This window comes from Perognathus longimembris, chromosome 17 (genome assembly GCF_023159225.1).
Source record: "Perognathus longimembris pacificus isolate PPM17 chromosome 17, ASM2315922v1, whole genome shotgun sequence".
NCBI classification, from domain to species: Eukaryota; Metazoa; Chordata; class Mammalia; order Rodentia; family Heteromyidae; genus Perognathus; species Perognathus longimembris.
In genome coordinates, this window is record NC_063177.1 from 24931571 (window position 1) to 24950190 (window position 18620).

Genomic DNA, 18620 nt, shown 5'->3' on the forward strand with positions numbered 1-18620 from the left:
TAGACTGTAACAGTGCTCTCTTGGAAAAACAACACGGTCTCTCGTTATTCATTTTTTAACAGGGTTTTAAGCCAAGCTCAGGAACAGTTCAGGAACTAAATTTCCGCAGCAATAAGAATGTTTGGGGTTATTTCAGTGTTGCTGCTGCAGGAGGACTTCATGAATTTGCTGATTCTCAGTTTGGTCACTGCTTTTCCTGGGGAGAAAACAGAGAAGAAGCAATTTCGTGAGTATAAAACATTTGTTTGCATTTTGCCAAACAAATTTGTGCTAATCCTTTGTGAAGGTATAAACACGAGAATGGGAATCATTTACCTTATATTATGGATAACATCTTTGAAAAAATGTCTTGTATGTACTTGGATTCGTGTTTGTTAACTTATGCAGTATTTGGCCCATGTTTTTCTGTTTGCTGGTTTTGTTTTTGTGATTGAACCCAGGGTCTTGCACATGCTAGGTAGATGCTCTGCCACTTGAACTACAGCCCCAGTCCTCAAATATTCTTTTTGATAAACTTATAAAGTAATTTGCTTTAAAATATAATATTTTCCCCCACAGGATAGTATTATTATTGGAAAGAGGCAGATGCTTAGTATCAAGAGCTTGGTATAAAATAAGTCATAGAAATAGAGGTACAGCTGTAGTTTTTTGTTGTTTTTTTTGATACTGGAGGTTGGACTCAGAGCCTCAAGATATAACTCCAAATTCCCTCCCTCCTTCCCTCCCTCCCTCCCTCCCTTCCTTTCTTCCTTTCTCCCTTCCCTCCCTTCCCTCCCTTCCCTCCCTCCCTTCCCTCCCTTCCCTCCCTCCCTCCCTCCCTCCCTCCCTCTCTCTCTCCCTCTCTCCTTCCTTTCTCCCTTCCCTCCCTTCCCTCCCTCCCTCCCTTTCTCCTTCCTTCCTTCCTTCCTTCCTTCCTTCCTTCCTTCCTTCCTTCCTCCCTCCCTCCCTCCCTCCCTCCCTCCCTCCCTCCCTCCCTCTTTCTTTCTTTCCCAGTCCTGAGCCTTGGACTCAGGGCCTGAGCACTGTCCCTGGCTTCTCTTTTGCTCAAGGCTAGCACTCTGCCACTTGAGCCACAGCGCCACTTCTGGCCGTTTTCTATATATGTGGTGCTGGGGAATTGAACCCAGGGCTTCATGTATACGAGGCAAGCACTCTTGCCACTAGGCCATATTCCCAGCCCCTTCCTTTCTTATCTTTCTTTTTTGGGATATTAGTGTTTAAACTCAGGGCCTCACTCATTTGTTCTACCAGAAGCTACACCCCCATCTTTTAATTAATTTTTTAATTTGCTCACCTTTGAACTGTACACAGCTATAAACTAATAAATAAGTATCAATACTCTTAGTTTTTTTTGTCCTTCCTGTCTCTTTTTTTAAATTTAATTTATTTATTAATTGAACACAAATATTTTTGACAAGGCGTTGTGCAAAAATATACTCTTAGTTTTTAATAACATTTTCAGATGTAGAGAAATCTCAACATTTCTTTCCTTTTTAAATATGTCTATTAAGTAGTTGTACAAAGGCCTTGATATTCAACAAAGCAGTTTATGAATATAATGTGTTTTGATCAATGTCACCCCCTTCACCATTCTCACCCATCCCTTCTGTTTTGTTCTTTATGTCCTCCATTTGGCTAAAACTGTAAGTAGAATTTTACAAATTTATAGAGTGCTACCAGAAGCCAAACCAAACATTAGCACAGTGCTGCCCTTTACTGCCTCATCCTCCTCTGTCAGTGAAGAAACTTTGCACTAGAGCTTGCAAACTGGTAGCTTTCTGGCCAGTCTCAGTTTGTAGATGTGTTTTAATCAGCTCACAATGGTTTGTTTTTTGTTTGATTGTTTTTAACTTGCCAGTATTTAAAAGTTGGAGATGGAAAAAGTATTTAAAAGTTGGAGATGGAAAAAAAAAAAGTGAACTCTGGTACACATTACCCCATCCATATACCTCATGTATGTTGCCAGACTGGCCTCTAGTGGTATTAAGTCTTGATTAGGCAAGACCACTGGTATTTTCTACAGCATATCCTATGACCTGTTTCAGAAGCCTTTCTCCTTACTTCTTCCCTGCCCTGTATAATTCTTTGTAGAATAAAGGTAACTAGGTTAACTTTGATATGGTAAAAATATTTTACAATAAGCTTGCTTCTAGATAACATGCCACAAGTTCAGATCAGAGGTTTTTTTTGTTCTGTCCTTAACATTTTCAACTTGACAGAGCCTTATTCTCTGTAATAGTCCCAACCCATGTTTCCAAAGTTACAAGTAGTTTTCCATACATTAGTGTTTTCCATAGAACACAATATAACTACTATGAGAACTGGTATATCCATTGGATACAGCAAGCATTCAGGAAATAATTGTTGAATGAATGAATTTGCCTATTCACTCTCCTCAGACCTTTTGCTTCAATTATACCATTCACAGTCACAGCCTATATTTTCTTCTCCCTCTATTTTGTTCTTGCTGTTTCCCTCTGTTCACTTATTCATTCATTTCACTCAACAAATATTTTCTGGTATCTACTATATATTGGTTCTGGTAGTATCGTAAGGACCAAAATAGGGTGTCTGTCATCATGGAAACGTATAATCCAAAGGCATAAACACAGTGGATGGGATGGGAAAAGAGGAGGTAGACAATGGAAGGGGTGACATTGATCGTGATATATTTTGGTCATAACCTGACTTGTGGAATTGAAATTCCTTTGTAGAACTACTTAACAACAACAAAATCCCACAGTGTAGTGAATGTGATGATGGTGGAATTATAGAAATGCAGTAAAGGAGTATATGGCTGAGTCAGTTAACTTGGTCCTGGAAAGGTTCCTAGAAGGAAAAAAAAATCATACATACATACATATATTTATATATGTATATTTTGAATATGATTACTATGTCTTTATTTTTTCTTCCTTATGATCCTGTGTGTCTTGAGCATGTAGGTACATAATAAGTATTGTTGAAGAAAGTGGTTCAGGATAGACCCTAGACATATATATACAAAAAAAGTCTACTGTTAAAATGCAATCATTGGCTGGGGATATGGCCTAGTGGCAAGAGTGCTTGCCTTGTAAAATGCAATCATTTAGCCAGGCACTGGTGGCTCAATCCTATAATCCTAGCTACTCAGGAGGCTGAGATCTGAGGCTCACGGTTCAAATCAGCCTAGGGAAGGAAAGTCTGTGAGACTTTTCTCTCCATTTCACCATCCCCAAACCAGAAGTAAGCTACGGTTCAAAGTGGTAGATTGCAAGCCCTGAACAAAAAAGCTCAGGGACAAGTGCTTGGCCCTGAGTTCAAGCCCCAGGACTGACAAAAAAGAAAATAATTTGATACTTAATTGGGAAAGAATGAAAGTAATGAACAAGTCATTTCACATGCCTAAAATGTAGCTTAAAGATATTCTCCTATGCATTGTCAGGCTGATATTTCAGTAGCCTACTTATAAAAAATTCTAATATACTTTATAAGTTTATCAAAACTCATTGAACTCTATACTCTTAAGTGTATTTTGTTGCATATAAGTTATACATAAGTAAGGTAAAAGGATAAATTACACTTTAATTAAGATACATAGAACATATTAGTTCTAGTCAACAATAAATGTGTGAATTAATGAATGATGGAAAATAACAGATGAATGTGGAGGGTGGTTTACATATGATTTACTCTATGTTCTGTGTGATGAAATATATCTGACTTGCTCATGCTTTTCTGGTACTAGCAGAGAATTTATAAGTATACCTTCTTGCAAATTCTATTTGGTATGTATGTGAATGAGTATACTTACACGTGCAACGATTATTTGTTCTTGGAACTGCTTTTCTGTCCCCTTGCCTTCCCAAGACTTCCAAGGAATGAAACCATTCTTTTAAAATGATTGAAAAACAATAAAACATTTGTTGCTGAAACAGATTGTCTTCTGTTCTTCCAATAGAAATATGGTGGTGGCTTTGAAGGAGCTATCTATTCGAGGTGATTTTCGAACCACAGTTGAATACCTGATCAAATTGTTAGAGACTGAAAGCTTTCAATTGAATAGAATTGACACTGGCTGGCTGGACAGACTGATAGCAGAAAAAGTGCAGGTATACCTTTTTCTTCTTGCATAAATAATCTCTTGAGTCTAGGGTTTTTAATTTTTATTTTAATAGGTTTGTGTTGTGATCATTCCTTTTCCCCAGGTGAAATTTGATTGTAATGTCAATGGTCTATCTAAAATATTTAAGATTCAAAGTGTTTTTATTTGGTGCAGGGGGGGCTCCTTCCTGTAGTCTTAGCTACTTGGGTTATTAGAATTGGGAGGACCATGGTTCATCGCCAGCCCAGGCATCCCTGTGAGACCCTTTCTCAACCAGTAGCTGAATAAGCTACACAGGAAGCTTACATCATGAGGATTGTGGTTTTGGACAAAAATTGATACTCTTGTCTTAAAACTTGTTAAAAAAAATGACTGGAAGCATGGTTAGCAGGCATGAGGTCCTGAGGTCAAACTCTAGTACTAAAAACTAAAGCGCTTGTGCTGGGCTGATGATTGAGATACATCTCTACATACCTGTGTTACTACTAACCTACTGTGTACAATAAAAGTAATGTGTATGTGCATTTAATTTATAAATTTCTACAATTAGGCTACTGGCTGGATAGTGTCAGATGTCAGCCTGACAATGCATAGGAGAATATCTTTAAGCTACATTTTAGGTATTTATTACTTTCATTGCACATACACATAGTGTGTTACACAGTCATTTTCTGTGTTCTAGTATTACCTTTAAAGAGAAATATTCAAGGATTAAAATATTACTTTCTCTTTATTTGATGTTCAGTATGGTTTTAAGGCACCAACGTGAACTAAGTATTGGTGAGAGGGACCTGTTTCAGTTGTCAATTTTTTTTTTTTTTTTGCCAGTCCTGGGCTTGGACTCAGGGCCTGAGCACTGTCCCTGGCTTCTTTCTGTTCAAGGCTAGCACTCTGCCACTTGAGCCACAGCGCCCTTCTGGCTTTTTGTATATATGTGGTGCTGAGGAATCGAACCCAGGGCTTCATGTATACCAGGCGAGCACTCTACCACTAGGCCATATTCCCAGTCCCCCAGTTGTCAATTCTTATTCTTGAATTGCTGAGCTATTTTAAGTTACTCAAAAATATGTTTTAAGCCAGGCACCGCTGGCTCAAGCCTGTAATCGTAGCTACTCAGGAGAGATTGAGATCTGAGGATCACAGTTCAAAGCCAGCCCAAGCAGAAAAGTCTATGAGGCTCTTAACTCCAATAAACCACTCACAAAATGGAAGTAGTGCTGTGGCTAACTGGTAGAGCACTAGCTTTGAGCTGAAGAGCTCAGGGACAGCGCCCAGGCCCAGAGTTCAAGCCCCATGACTGACCAAAAACAGAAAAAAGTTTTAAAAAAGAAACAGTTGGGGGGCTGGGGATGTGGCCTAGTGGCAAGAGCATTTGCCTTGTATACTTGAAGCCCTGGGTTCGACTCCCCAGCACCACATATACAGAAAATGGCCAGAAGTGGCACTGTGACTCAAGTGGCAGAGTGCTAGCCTTGAGCAAAAAGAAGCCAGGGACAGTGCTCAGGCCCTGAGTCCAAGGCCCAGGACTGGCAAAAAATAAATAAATAAATAAATAAAATAAAATAAACAATTGGCTAGGCATTGGTGGCTCAAGCCTATAATCCTTTTGACTCAGGAGGCTGAGATCTGAGGAGCACAGTTTGAAACCAGCCCTGCAGGAAGGCCTATAAAACTCCAATAAACTATCCCTGAAAAAAAGCCATGACTCAAGTAGAGTGCTGGCGTCTGAGCAAAAAAGCTCAGGGACAGCACTCAGGCCCTGTGATCAAGCCTTAGGACTGGCACAAAATAAAAATTAAAAATAAAAAAAAATTGACCAGAATTTGGTATAAAGACATTATTAGATTTATCTAAATTGCCAAAAGGTCTGTCTACATTTCCACTAGATATCAATAGCCAAATCTTTGTATCCTTTTGAATTTATTTTTGACAGTCTGTTTTTTAATTAAACTTTGATTAATTCATTGAAAAATCTTAGATTATAAAGTTAGCTTAAAAAAAACTTATGTGGTACCTCTAATTCAAATCCCCAAAGTAAATGTGTTTATTTTTAACCTCAAAAATAAGAGCAAAGGGTAGAGATTGTCCTAGCTCACTGATTCTTCAGAACAAATTCAATTCTGATTTCACTTGAGGGACCATTATGCCAAGTGTCCAGACTTTTGATCTGTTCTCTTTTTCTTCATTTCAGGCAGAGCGTCCTGACACCATGTTGGGAGTTGTATGTGGAGCTCTCCATGTGGCAGATGTGAGCCTGCGAAATAGTGTCTCTAACTTCCTGCACTCCTTAGAAAGGTAGTATTTGTTTCTGTGGGTTGTGAAAACTAATTATCCTTAGTATATACTACAGTTAAAAAAAGTCATTTGTTTGATTGTCATTTCCTAGCAGCTTGTGATTGCTATTTGTTGTTCACGGACAGTAGTTGCAAGGAAGCAAGAGAATGTCTGGAAATGTTCATACCACAGTTAAAACAGGTTGCTTATTTTCAGAAACTGTAGTAAATATCTGTTGTGTGCAAATTCTTTAGACCATGGTGATAAAGATCTGGTATTTCTCCCTAGCATTAAACCCTAAGTATTTTGGTATTACCTGCACTACCTTTTAGGAATTAATAATTGAGGCTGATATTCAGGATGACCTCATGAGTTTTTCAAGTAGAAGGTCAGACATGTGTAGGACTGAACTAATTTCTCGCACTGATTTCAGAGACTAAGCTTTGCCTTTGAGTCCCCAGAGGAATGATCCAAAGGGCTAATCATATTAAAGCACTTTAATCACAGGCACTTTATTTCCTCCTGTGTCGCTAGACTTATACAACTCCCTTTTGAAGTGTCTGAAAGGAAGAAAAGAAACAAAATTTTCAAAATTGAACTGAGATTTCAGTTATTCAAGTTCTGTGATAAATATCTTTTACTATGTTACTCTCGTACACTAAAACCTTCAGCAGCTTTCATTTTTCTTGTTATTCCCTTGTGTATCAAATCTAAATCCCTCAGTTTGACTTTCAACTCGCTGAACACTTTGGTCTCTTTGTACCATTCCAATCTTATTTCTAGTGTCTACTAGTAAAAAAATGGTTTTTCTGTTGGTCTGCAAATGTACCACTTAGAATCTCCTCTATGACCTCTCTCTTAACATTTTTTATTTTTAGTTTATCCTTTTTATTATTTTTTATTGTTATTATTAAGGTGATGTACATAACCTTTACCATTTCATAAGTAAGGTAATGAGCACACTTCTTTTTGGATAATAGCACCACTTCCTTTGCTATCTCCCAGTTTTTCCCTTCCATCCTTGTCCACAAGTTCTATAAATCATTTTCTACATAGCTTCTACTGAGTACCACTGCTACATTTGTTTATCCTTTAGTTTATCTTTATAACTTGTATTTTGAAATAATTTATGACTTTTTAAGAACTGCATGTGTAGTATAGATTATTTTTATATATTCATCACCCTAATTCACAACTTGTTTATCACTCCCTCTATTTTTTGTCAGTGTGCTTCTTTTTTCAATTAGCATATATTAGTTATACACGGGGGTTTCATTGTGACTCTTAATTTTCCAAGTTTTTATTTTATTACTTTTATTGTTACTATAAAAGTGATATACAGAGGAGTCACATAGGTCAGATAAAGAATACATTTCTTTTTGGTCAATGATGGGGCTGGAACTTAGAGCCTGAGCACTGTTCCTGAGCTGTTTTATTCAAGGTTACTGTTCTGCCACTTTGAGCCACAGTACTTTTGATTTTCTGTTGGTTATTCAGAGATAAGAGCCTCATGGACTTTCCTGCCCAGGCTGGCTTTAAACTACCATCCTTAGATTTCCTGAATAGCTAAGATTACAGGTGTGAGCCACCAACACTGTAAGAGTACATATTTTTTGGACAGTGTCATTTTTTCCTTCACTCTCCCCATTTTTTCCCTACCATCTCCCTCACAACTTGTATAGTTCATACAAGCTATTTATACAGGTTGCATAGTTCATACAAATTGTATAATTCATGGTGTCCAGTGAGGACCATTGTTGCATTTGTTCGCCTGATTTTATTTTTAAGAATAGGTATTAAATTCGTATGCCTCAAAATTCACAAGACTGAAAAAAATATATAATGAGAAGTCTTCTTCCCTCTGTTTCTTAGCTACCCAGTGTACCCAATGGAATGACAATGTGTCATTCCATGTTGCTGGTTTCTTCTGTAACCTTCCAGAAGTATCCTAAAGTTACATAAACATATACATGTCATATTTGATTCATATCCCCTGCTTTTGTTTTATTTTTTAAAATTCCTTGCTTTTTAAAATTTAAGTGACAGTGTATTCTGAAACTTCTGTTTGCCTTGGTTTTTTTCCCTTAATGTTTTACTTAGAATGTGTCTTATTAGTACACAAGAGTTTTATTTTACTTTTTAATGGGTGTAAGGCATTTTGTTGTATATACAAGAAGATGCTCAATACCACTAACCATTTGGAAATACAACTGAAGATCACTATGATATATTACCTTACACCCATTAGGATGCCGACTGTCAGACAAAGTGACAAAGGTTGTGGTGAAGTTGAGGCCTTTGTACAATATTGGTAGGAATGTAAGATGGTGGGACCACTGTGTAAGACAGTAGAAAATTACTAATGTGATCCAGCAATATCATTTCTAGATATGTCCAAAGATTTGTAAGCAGAATCTAATCGAGATACTTTCATGTTCTTAGCAGCATTATTCATAGTAGCTAAATGTCCCAAATGCCTATTGGAATGGATAAACAAAACATGGCATGTGTGTAACAATGGAATATTATCCAGCCTTTAAGAGGAAGGGTAATCTGACACATGCTAAAAGATAAAATTTGAGGCTATTAGGATATGTAAAATAAGCCCATCACAAAAAAAGTCTAAATATGGTCTAAATTTAGTATCTAGAACTAGCAAGAATATTCACACTCATAGAAAGAGAATACAAACAGGGACTTCGAGTTGTTTGAAAGGTAGACCCTTAGTATCTGCTGGCATATGTTTACAAAGACACAGATGTTGAAGAAAAACTGAATGCTCAGGATGCAGAGTTCAGTACAGTACTTTGGCTGCTTGGTTCATTTTCTCCATAATGCAGCTCAACTTCTGTTCAGGACATACCACCTTTCAACAAATCTAAAATTTTCACTTGGACAATTGAACACATTAATTTTTGCCTTGCTTTTTGGACATTCTTTCCTTTTTTTTTTTGGCCATTCCTGGGACTTAAATTGAGGGTCTGAGCACTGTCCTGGCTTCTTTTTGCTCAAGGCCAGCACTCCACCACTTGAGCCACAGCACCACTTCTGGCCTTTTCTATATATGTGGTGCTGAGGAATCGAACCCAGGGCTTCATGTATGCGAGGCAAAACACTCTACCACTAGGCCATAGTCCCAGCCCCTACTGTTTGCTTTTGAGGAGGAATATTTTCACAAAATTAAGAGCAGGGAAATAGATTACATAAAGATTTAATCATATCTGACAACAATATAGGACTGACAAAGCTTCTCTGCATCTACTGTGCATGAAAATATTAAAATATTTGCTCAGTAGTGGAAATATATTCAGTACTGTATAGCTATACACTTAAAATAGTTAAAATAGTACATTATAAATATTTTGCCCCAATTGTAACGTTTTTGATATATTATTTTCATAGATTACTTCATTAGTCCTTTATAATTGGTCATTTATGTTTTCTTCCTAGCCTTCCTATTTAAGAAATAATACATTCTGAATTTCCTTTATTATAACTTTCTGAAGTGTATCTTACATTGTCTTTCTTTAGGGGTCAAGTCCTTCCTGCTCATACACTTCTGAACACAGTAGATGTTGAACTGATCTATGAAGGAGTCAAGTATGTACTTAAGGTATGTGATCCCACTGAAGCCTGCACTCTAGTTTTTGTCTGTCTTAGTTAAACTAGTTTACTATAGGTCAAGAGATAGAAAAAGTCAGGTGTGGTGACTCACACCTTAGTTCTAACTACTCAGGAGGCTGAAAAAATCAGGAAGATCTCAGTTTGAGGGCTATTCTGGACAGAAAAGTTTGCAAGACTTCTCATCTCCAAAATGACCAGCAAAAAATTGGAGGTATGGCTCAAGTGATAGAGTGCAAGCAAACTGGATGAGCACAAGATCTTTGAGTTCAGCTCCAGTACAGGAAGAGAGAGAGACAGACAGAGACAGATGGAGAGAAACAGGATGAGTTTTCATTCATTGAAGAGGTAAAGAGGAAGATTGGGTTGTTAACAAGTCAGTAGTGGGAAGCATTATTTGACAATTCTATGAAAATCTTTTGGCTTCTTAACTTTACTATCAAGAGACAAAGGGGAAGAGAATTCTGACAGTGCAGGGAACAGTAACTAAAAGTACCTTATTTAAAGTAGGACTATGCCATAGTCATAGACACTGGTGCAGATAGCGTGAGTGTTAATTTCTTTTTACATTTTTTTAAAATGCTGGTCTTTGGGCTTGAACTCAGGTCCTGGGCACTGTCCATGAGGTTTTTTTTTTTTTTTTTAACCAAGGCTAGCACTCTCCCACTTGAGCCACAGCTTCAGTTCTGGCTTTTTAGTGGTTAATTGGAGATAAGAATCTCAAGGAAGTTCCCACCTGGGCTGGCTTCAAACTGCAGTCTTTAGATCTCAGCCTCCTAAGTAACTAGGATTACAGGTATGAGCCATTGGCCCCTAGCATATTAATTTCTTCCTGACAGATTTCTTTTTTTCTTTTTTATTTTTCTTTTCTTTTTTTCTTTGGTCGGTTGTGGTGCTTGAACTCAGCCTGGGCACTGTTCCTGAGCTGTTTTGCTCAAGGCTACTGCTCTGCCACTTTGAGCCACAGTACCACTTTTGGTTTTCTTGTGGCTAATTGGAAATAGGAGTCTCTTGGACTATCCTGTGTGGGCTGGTTTTGAACTTGATTCTCAGATCTCAGCCTCTTGAGTAGCTAGGATAATAGGTGTAAGCCACTGATACCAGGGTCAGATTTTTTTTTTTTTTTTTTTTTGGTCAGTCCTGGGGCTTGGACTTAGGGCCTGAGTACTGGCCCTGGCTTCTTTTTAGGTAGAGCTCTTGAGCCACAGCACCACTTCCAGCCTTTTCTGTTTATGTGCTGCTGAGGAATTGAACCCAGGGCTTCATGCATGCTAGGCAAGCAATCTACCCCTGAGCCACATTCCCAGCCCTGCATTTGTTGTTGTTTTTTAAACCTGTATCTTTGAAACAATGAAATTTGTCTGTGGTTCTCCCACACTGACTTTCTACTTCTGGTTTTGTTTACTATAGGTGACTCGGCAGTCACCCAACTCCTATGTAGTAATCATGAATGGATCATGTGTAGAAGTAGATGTGCACCGGCTAAGTGATGGAGGACTGCTCTTGTCTTATGATGGGAGTAGTTATACGACATACATGAAGGAGGAAGTGGATCGGTGAGTGGCTATTCCTAAGCCTATTTGCTGGTCATTGTATTAACTTTTTCACTTGTTAGTAACTAGCTTTGAGAATCTTCTCATGCTTATTTGGGTATACTCACATTTAATTTAAAAAAGAAATTTAAAAATGTCGGGGCTGGGGATATGGCCTAGTGGCAAGAGTGCTTGCCTTGTATACATGAAGCCCAAGGTTCTATTCCCCAGCACCACGTATACAGAAAACGGCCAGAAGTGGCGCTGTGGCTCAAGTGGCAGAGTGCTAGCCTTGAGCCAAAAAGAAGCCAGGGACAGTGCTCAGGCCCTGAGTCCAAGCCCCAGGACTGGTAAAAAAAAAAAAAAAAGAAATTTAAAAATGTCAAGAATGTCAAGAAATGTATCCAACGCCCAACGTATGATACTGTAACCTCTCTGTACGTCAGTTTGAAAATAAAAATTTGAGAAAAAAAAAAAAAAAAAAAAAACTATAGGCATGAAAAAAAAAAAAAAAAATGTCAAGAATGTGAAAGTAATTACAGTTGAAAATACCACATGTGAAAGGAGTAACATTGATCAAGATGCTGAATTTATAATGAATTTTTAAAAATATTACATTCTTGGAACCCTAGCTACTTTGGAGATTGAGGCAAGAAGATTGCTTGAACCCAGGACTTTGAGTCTGTATGAAAATTTAATGAGTCCTGTTTAAGGAAAAAGAAAAGAAAAACATGTCTCCCTACCATGCCAGTGTGGGTAGACAATGAAAACAATGTTCTCTCTTTATAATCAACCACTGTTAATAATTTCGTACATATGTACTATGTTTGTCCCCTAAGTACAAATAATATTCTTTAATTCAGTCAATAAATGAGAAAATCAACTAGACAGTTTTCAAAAAAAAGTACAGATGGCCATTAAGTATATGAAAATATGTTCAATATTCTTACCTGTCAGGGAAATGGATATTGAAATTACATGTAAGTGCCAGGTGTGGGGTACATGTTTGTAATCTCAGCTCCATTGGAAGTAGAGATAGGAAGATCACAGTTTGAGGCCAGCCCAGTTAGTGAGAAACTTTACCCCAGAAAAATTAGGCATGATGGTGTAACCTATAATCCCAGCTTCTTAGGATATAGAAGTAGGATTATGATGTGAAGCATTGGCTCAGGCAAAAAGTGTGCTGATTTTCATACCTGTAATCTGAAACATGAATGAATGATTTTATCATTTGGAATAAAATGGATGGAGAACATAAAACAAATATAAATACAAAAATATAAAAAAATCACCTGCTTTTTTTTTTTTTTTTTGGCCAGTCCTGGGGCTTGGACTCAGGGCCTAAGCACTGTCCTTGGCTTCTTTTTGCTCAAGGCTAGCACTCTGCCACTTGAGTCACAGCGCCACTTCTGGCCATTTTCTATATATGTGGTGCTGGGGAATTGAACCCAGGGCCTCATGTATACGGGGCAAGCACTCTTGCCACTAGGCCATATCCCCAGCCCCACCTGCTTTCTCTAATATACAAAATCTAGATCAAAAAGAATGATGAAGTACCAGTGGCTCACGCCTGTTATCATAGCTATCAGAGATCTGAGGATTGCAGTTCAAAGCCTGCCCAGGCAGGAAATTCCATGAGACTTTTATCTTCAATTAACCAACAAAAAGCCAGAAGTGGAGCTGTGGCTCAAATGATAAGAGTACTAGTCTTGAGCACAAAAGTTAAGGGATAGTGCCTGGGCCCTAAGTTCAAGCCCTAGAACCAGCACAAAAAATAAAAAATGAGGAACTTTGACTTTGAGTGATTTGCAGTGGCCTTGGCAAGGCTTATTAGTTCTGATTCCTTTAACTTCTGTACACAAAGCAGACACCTCTTTGGAATGAAGTTTTTAGGACCTACTTTTCAACAGATAGGTCAGAGAATTTTTTTATGTCCATATTTCAATTTTTCTATGTAGCTCAGATAACAAGTATGTGCCATCATGTCCAGATTTTTAATTAAAAAATTTTTTTTTGTTGGTTGTGAGGCTTGAACTCAGGAGCTGGGTGCTGTCCCTTTTATTCAAGGTTAGTGCTTTGAGCCACAGCACCACTTGTGGTTTTTGAGTGGTTAATTGGAGATAAGAGTCTCACAGGGATTTTTCTGCCTGGACTGGCTTTGAACTGTGATCCTCAAATCTCAGTCTCCTGAATAGCTAGGATAACAGGCAAGAGCCATCAGTGCTCGGCTTCAGCTTTTTATTTAGTGAGATGGGGTCTCACTAGCTTTTTGCCTGGGCTGGCCCCAAACCATAATCATTCTGATCTGACTCCTGAGCATCTCACCTTATAGGAAGAGCTCCCAGCACAAAGCTTAAACTAAATTGATCTCTACAGAATACCCTTGGAGAAACAGGAAAAGGCTCCTACTCAATGCTGCTTCAACTTTTCTTGTAGGATCTCCAGTCTTCCATTCTCTCTCTAGGGAGAGATTGTTTTGGCATCTAGATAGTTGATAGTCAAACATATTACTATATTCAAAAGATCCCTGAAACTTTTGATCAGTGTTCTTTGACTAAGGATATGAGTCCAATTAACCACCAAAAAGGTAGAAGTAGAGCTGTAGTTCTAGCGGTAGAGTGCTAGCCTTAAACATTAATGCTCAGGGACAGCACCCCTGAGTTTAAGCTCCAGAACCAGTTTGAAAAAAAGATTTGAAATTAAAAGTAGTGGCTGTTTGGAAAAAAGGAGACTAGCAGAAGGTAAGAGTGGGGTAGGAACAAAAAATGATTTTTAGGAATTGATATGATCAAAATATATACACATATGAAAATATAATGGGGGAAAGTGATAATGAAATTGTAACAAAAAATACAATGAATGTCCTATGTGCTTACAAGCCTGTGTTTGCGTGCAGGATTTTCTGTTATTTATTTATTTTTTTAAAGATAGACATTTTCTGTTATTTGTTTTTACATTCTGAATGCTTTATTGGCTAACATACTCCCACTTACCTCCCAGATACCGTATCACGATTGGCAATAAAACCTGTGTGTTTGAGAAGGAAAATGACCCGTCAGTGATGCGCTCACCTTCTGCTGGGAAGTTAATCCAATACATTGTGGAGGATGGAGGCCATGTGTTTGCTGGCCAGTGCTATGCTGAGATTGAGGTCAGGGTGGCAAATAAGCTATTGGGTCATGGGAGGGAAAAATGTTTGGCTGGCATGGACTAGAAGTGAAACATAACAGAAAGGAAATAGAAATAGAAAGGAAAGACATCAGTTGGTTTAATTGGGGTTGCGAACCTTAAGATTTTGAAAACAAATATAAAGCTTACCATTTTCTTTGAGAAGTGAAGAAACTGTAGATTGTAAACAATAGTATTTACTGGCTGTTAGATGTTGTGCTAATTATTAGTAGCTGCATAAAAAATGTCATGGTGGAGTTGGTGTACAAAACAGACATAATAAATTCTTGTTTTGTTTTGTTTTGTTTTGTTTTGTTTTTAAGGCAGTGAGTACATTTCTTATCCAACTTGTTACCTCCTCCCTCATTTTTTCCCATCTCCACAAGTAATAAATTCTGAGAAAACAGCACAAAATACAGAGCACCACCTGTACCAAATTGAGATAGGGTACAAAGTAAGGAAAGGCATCCTGAAAGGAGGATATTTGATCTTTTTTTGAAGGATAAATAGTACTAGGTCAGGTGATGAAGGGCAGAAGAGTGTTCAGAGTTGAAGGAATACCATATATCAATGCACAGAAGTAGATTTAGGGACCACAGTCACGTATTAGTATTGCTTGGGAATAGCCTAAGATTAGATTGGGAGTGGCATGCAAGCATTGCTTAACAGATAATGTTATTGCTTAACAGATAATGTCTTAAATGTGAGATCATGAAGGGTCTTTAATGCCAACTAGCAAATTTAGATTGTCCTAAAGGCTCCAGGGGATCATTGAAGATTTTGTACAGAAAAGTGATAAATGATGAGATCTGGGTTCTAGGATGATTATTTTGGGGAAATCCTGTTGGACGTATATGGCAAGTAGGGAAATCTCTTCAGAGGTTTTTGAAGTACTTTAAGCCAGAAGTGAGGAGGGCCTAACCCCAATATATGACAGGAGAAGATTTTGAGAGAGGTTTAGAAGATATTCTTGACTGGCACTGTAAATGGGATATGAGGGAAAAAGAAGAATGAAGAATAACTCTTGGATTTTGGCCTGGACATTTTAGGTAGACAGACGCCCCGTGAGCACTCAATTCCACTGATATAAGAAGGCAGGTTGTTCATATGTGAACAGTGAAAACTTATGGCACTTATCAGTACAAAACAATTAAGACCATAAGCTGTAGCAAATGGGTTTAAAAGTTAGAAACACAGGAAATGTCAGTGACTCTTCTTAATCCTCAAAGCTAGGTCTTGAGAATTTTTTTTAATTGTCTGCTTTGTTACTCAGTAGGAGATTTTGACAGATTCTCATTTTACTAGGATGAATTAAGTATAGTCCAATTAAGATGCTAAGGGTAAAGCTGACCTCTTTAAAACATTCATCTGTACAAAGAGAGATTAGACCAATTTATATATTTTTTATTTATAGGTAATGAAGATGGTGATGACCTTAACAGCTGCAGAATCTGGCTGTATCCATTATGTCAAGAGATCTGGAGCAGCTCTTGACCCTGGCTGTGTAATAGCCAAAATGCAGCTGGACAACCCCAGCAAGGTTCAGCAGGTAAGGAGAAGGTACTGTGAATACTGTTCTTTAAGAGCTGAGTTAGTGTGTAGGGGAAGTTGCTTAATTTGCCAGCTTTTTCTTAAACTCTTTCACCCTAGTCTAATGCTTTGTTTATGACTGTAATATTGTAGAACTAGAGTTTGTAATAGTGTAACATTAATGTCCTCTTCATGTTTCCTTTACTGACTTCTAGTAGCTAGTTGCAGTGAAGGGATATCTGTTTGCCATAGTATTTAAACCCTGAAGAGAAGGTAATGAATGACAATCTCTCATTGGGATTGACAGGCTGAGCTTCACACGGGTAGTTTGCCACAAATCCAGAGCACAGCTCTCAGAGGCGAGAAGCTCCATCGAGTGTTCCACTATGTCCTGGATAATTTGGTCAATGTGATGAATGGATACTGCCTTCCAGATCCTTTTTTCAGCAACAGGGTATGAATGACCTCTCTTGGGAAAGGGGTGTACAAATGGAGCAGTCATTCTCCAAAGTAGTTTTTAAATCTTAGGATCTTTCAGAGGGAATGAAAGAAAGCTGTGTGGTCTGAAACTCCTACTTTTTGTTGTGGGATTTGAAGTTTTTACTTGCTTTTTAGCTTTTTCATGGACTTCATAATTACCTGGGATTACTGCTTTTTAAACTAGAGAATAGGGGCAGTATTTGATGCGTATACTGCAGTTTTAAAGTAGTATTTTATGATAGTGAATTTAGGAACTATGCTAACTATGGCTCCTGTTTAATTCATTCTTCTCAGGTAAAAGACTGGGTAGAACACTTGATGAAAACTCTCAGAGATCCCTCCCTGCCTCTTCTAGAATTGCAAGATATTATGACCAGTGTCTCTGGCCGAATCCCCCTCAATGTGGAGAAGTCCATCAAGAAGGAAATGGCTCAGTATGCTAGCAATATCACATCAGTCCTATGTCAGTTCCCCAGTCAGCAGGTACTTATAGGAAACACTAACATTATTTTTCAGACTACCCCTGGAGTTTATACTATAGGATTTTTTGCTGTCTGCATGTAGTGCTTTTACAATTTTAAGCATTTTATCTTTCATAAAATTGCCTCAACAGATGAGTTCAATAATAAAAGCACTGTATGTAAAATGTAACCTATATAGACTTATTCTCAGGGTTATTCCCCAGAAGTATTTTCATACATTTAAAGGTTAGTTTTAGATTTATTGTCAGAGAGAATACCTCAATAGTGTCCCCCCACCCCCCACCCTAGCCCCCCAGTTCTGAAACTTGAACTCTTCTGTGCCCTAGTACTCCTTTAGCTCAAGGCTAGTGCCACTACTACCACTTGAGCCACTGCTCTACTTCCAGCTTTTTTCTGTGATTAATTGGAGATAAGAGTCTCATAGACTTCCTGCCCAGGCTGGCTTTGAACTGTGATCCTCAGATCACAGCCTCTTGAGTAGGATTATATGTATGAGCCACCGGTGCCAGCTAGTTTCAGTTTTATTTGCCTGTAACGCTGATGTATGTACGGAATGAAGCTGGTCAAGTGCCGAGTAAAGTTTGGATCTTGACCTTAGATGCTCTTGCCCATCAGGGTCTCTAAGTAGGTTATAGTTTTTGTGATCTACCCATGAGTCCATCTGGAAAGGAATAAAGAGAAACAAATTTGCATAAGCCCCTAAACAATACCCAGTAGCATCTAGCTGCTTGCAACTTGTGAAGGTAGGAATTGTCATTACTAAGAAGGTTCCTAGAAGTGGTGCTATAGAGGCTAAAGCTTTTAGTCCCTTTGTTAGAATGGCCTTCATTTCTTTTTCCTTTATATTCATAGATTGCCAACATCCTAGATAGTCATGCAGCTACACTGAACCGGAAATCTGAAAGGGAAGTCTTCTTCATGAACACTCAGAGCATTGTCCAGCTGGTACAGAGGTACTTAACATGTAACTCCAGATTCCTAGAACTGTCCACGTTTGTACCTTCCTCATCTTTTAAGTGGTCATAAAGAGATGTACTTCAGGTCTGACTTTGAAAGTAAAAAGCAATTTGTATATTACAAAATACTCTATGTCTTATGGTCTTAGAATTGTGATTAACTTTCATACTTTTATTGTGGTTTCTTTCTTATTTGGTCTGGTCCTGGGGCTTGAACTTAGCGTCTAGGCACTGTCCTTGAGCTTTTTGTTCAAGGCTAGCACTCTACCACTTGAGCCACAGCTCCACTTTTGACTTTTTAATGGTTAATTGGAGATAAGAGTCTCTGCTCCCTGGGCTGCTTCCAATTACAATGCTCTGGTCTTAGCCTCCTGAGTAACTAGAATTACTGATGTTCCCGGCTTTCTTGTAATTTCTTAATATTCTTTCCATTAGTTATTAAGGCACAACAATTGTGTTACTTTCTTAGTTTTCATTCTAACTTTAAGGTATT

The 18620-nt window shown here is 38.1% G+C and overlaps 1 protein-coding gene across 5 annotated transcripts in view; it reads left to right on the top strand.

Moving 5' to 3' along the window:
* Acaca (acetyl-CoA carboxylase alpha) overlaps positions 1-18620 on the top strand; it is a 270437-nt gene that overhangs the window by 104239 nt on the left and 147578 nt on the right. For all 5 annotated transcript variants that reach the window (XM_048365118.1, XM_048365120.1, XM_048365123.1 and 2 more), the window contains 10 exons: positions 63-226; positions 3941-4091; positions 6276-6379; positions 9890-9971; positions 11390-11535; positions 14512-14662; positions 16094-16228; positions 16517-16663; positions 16984-17172; positions 18024-18124. In XM_048365118.1, the coding sequence (XP_048221075.1) occupies positions 63-226; positions 3941-4091; positions 6276-6379; positions 9890-9971; positions 11390-11535; positions 14512-14662; positions 16094-16228; positions 16517-16663; positions 16984-17172; positions 18024-18124 (1370 nt within the window). The remainder of the gene's footprint in view (positions 1-62; positions 227-3940; positions 4092-6275; positions 6380-9889; positions 9972-11389; positions 11536-14511; positions 14663-16093; positions 16229-16516; positions 16664-16983; positions 17173-18023; positions 18125-18620) is intronic.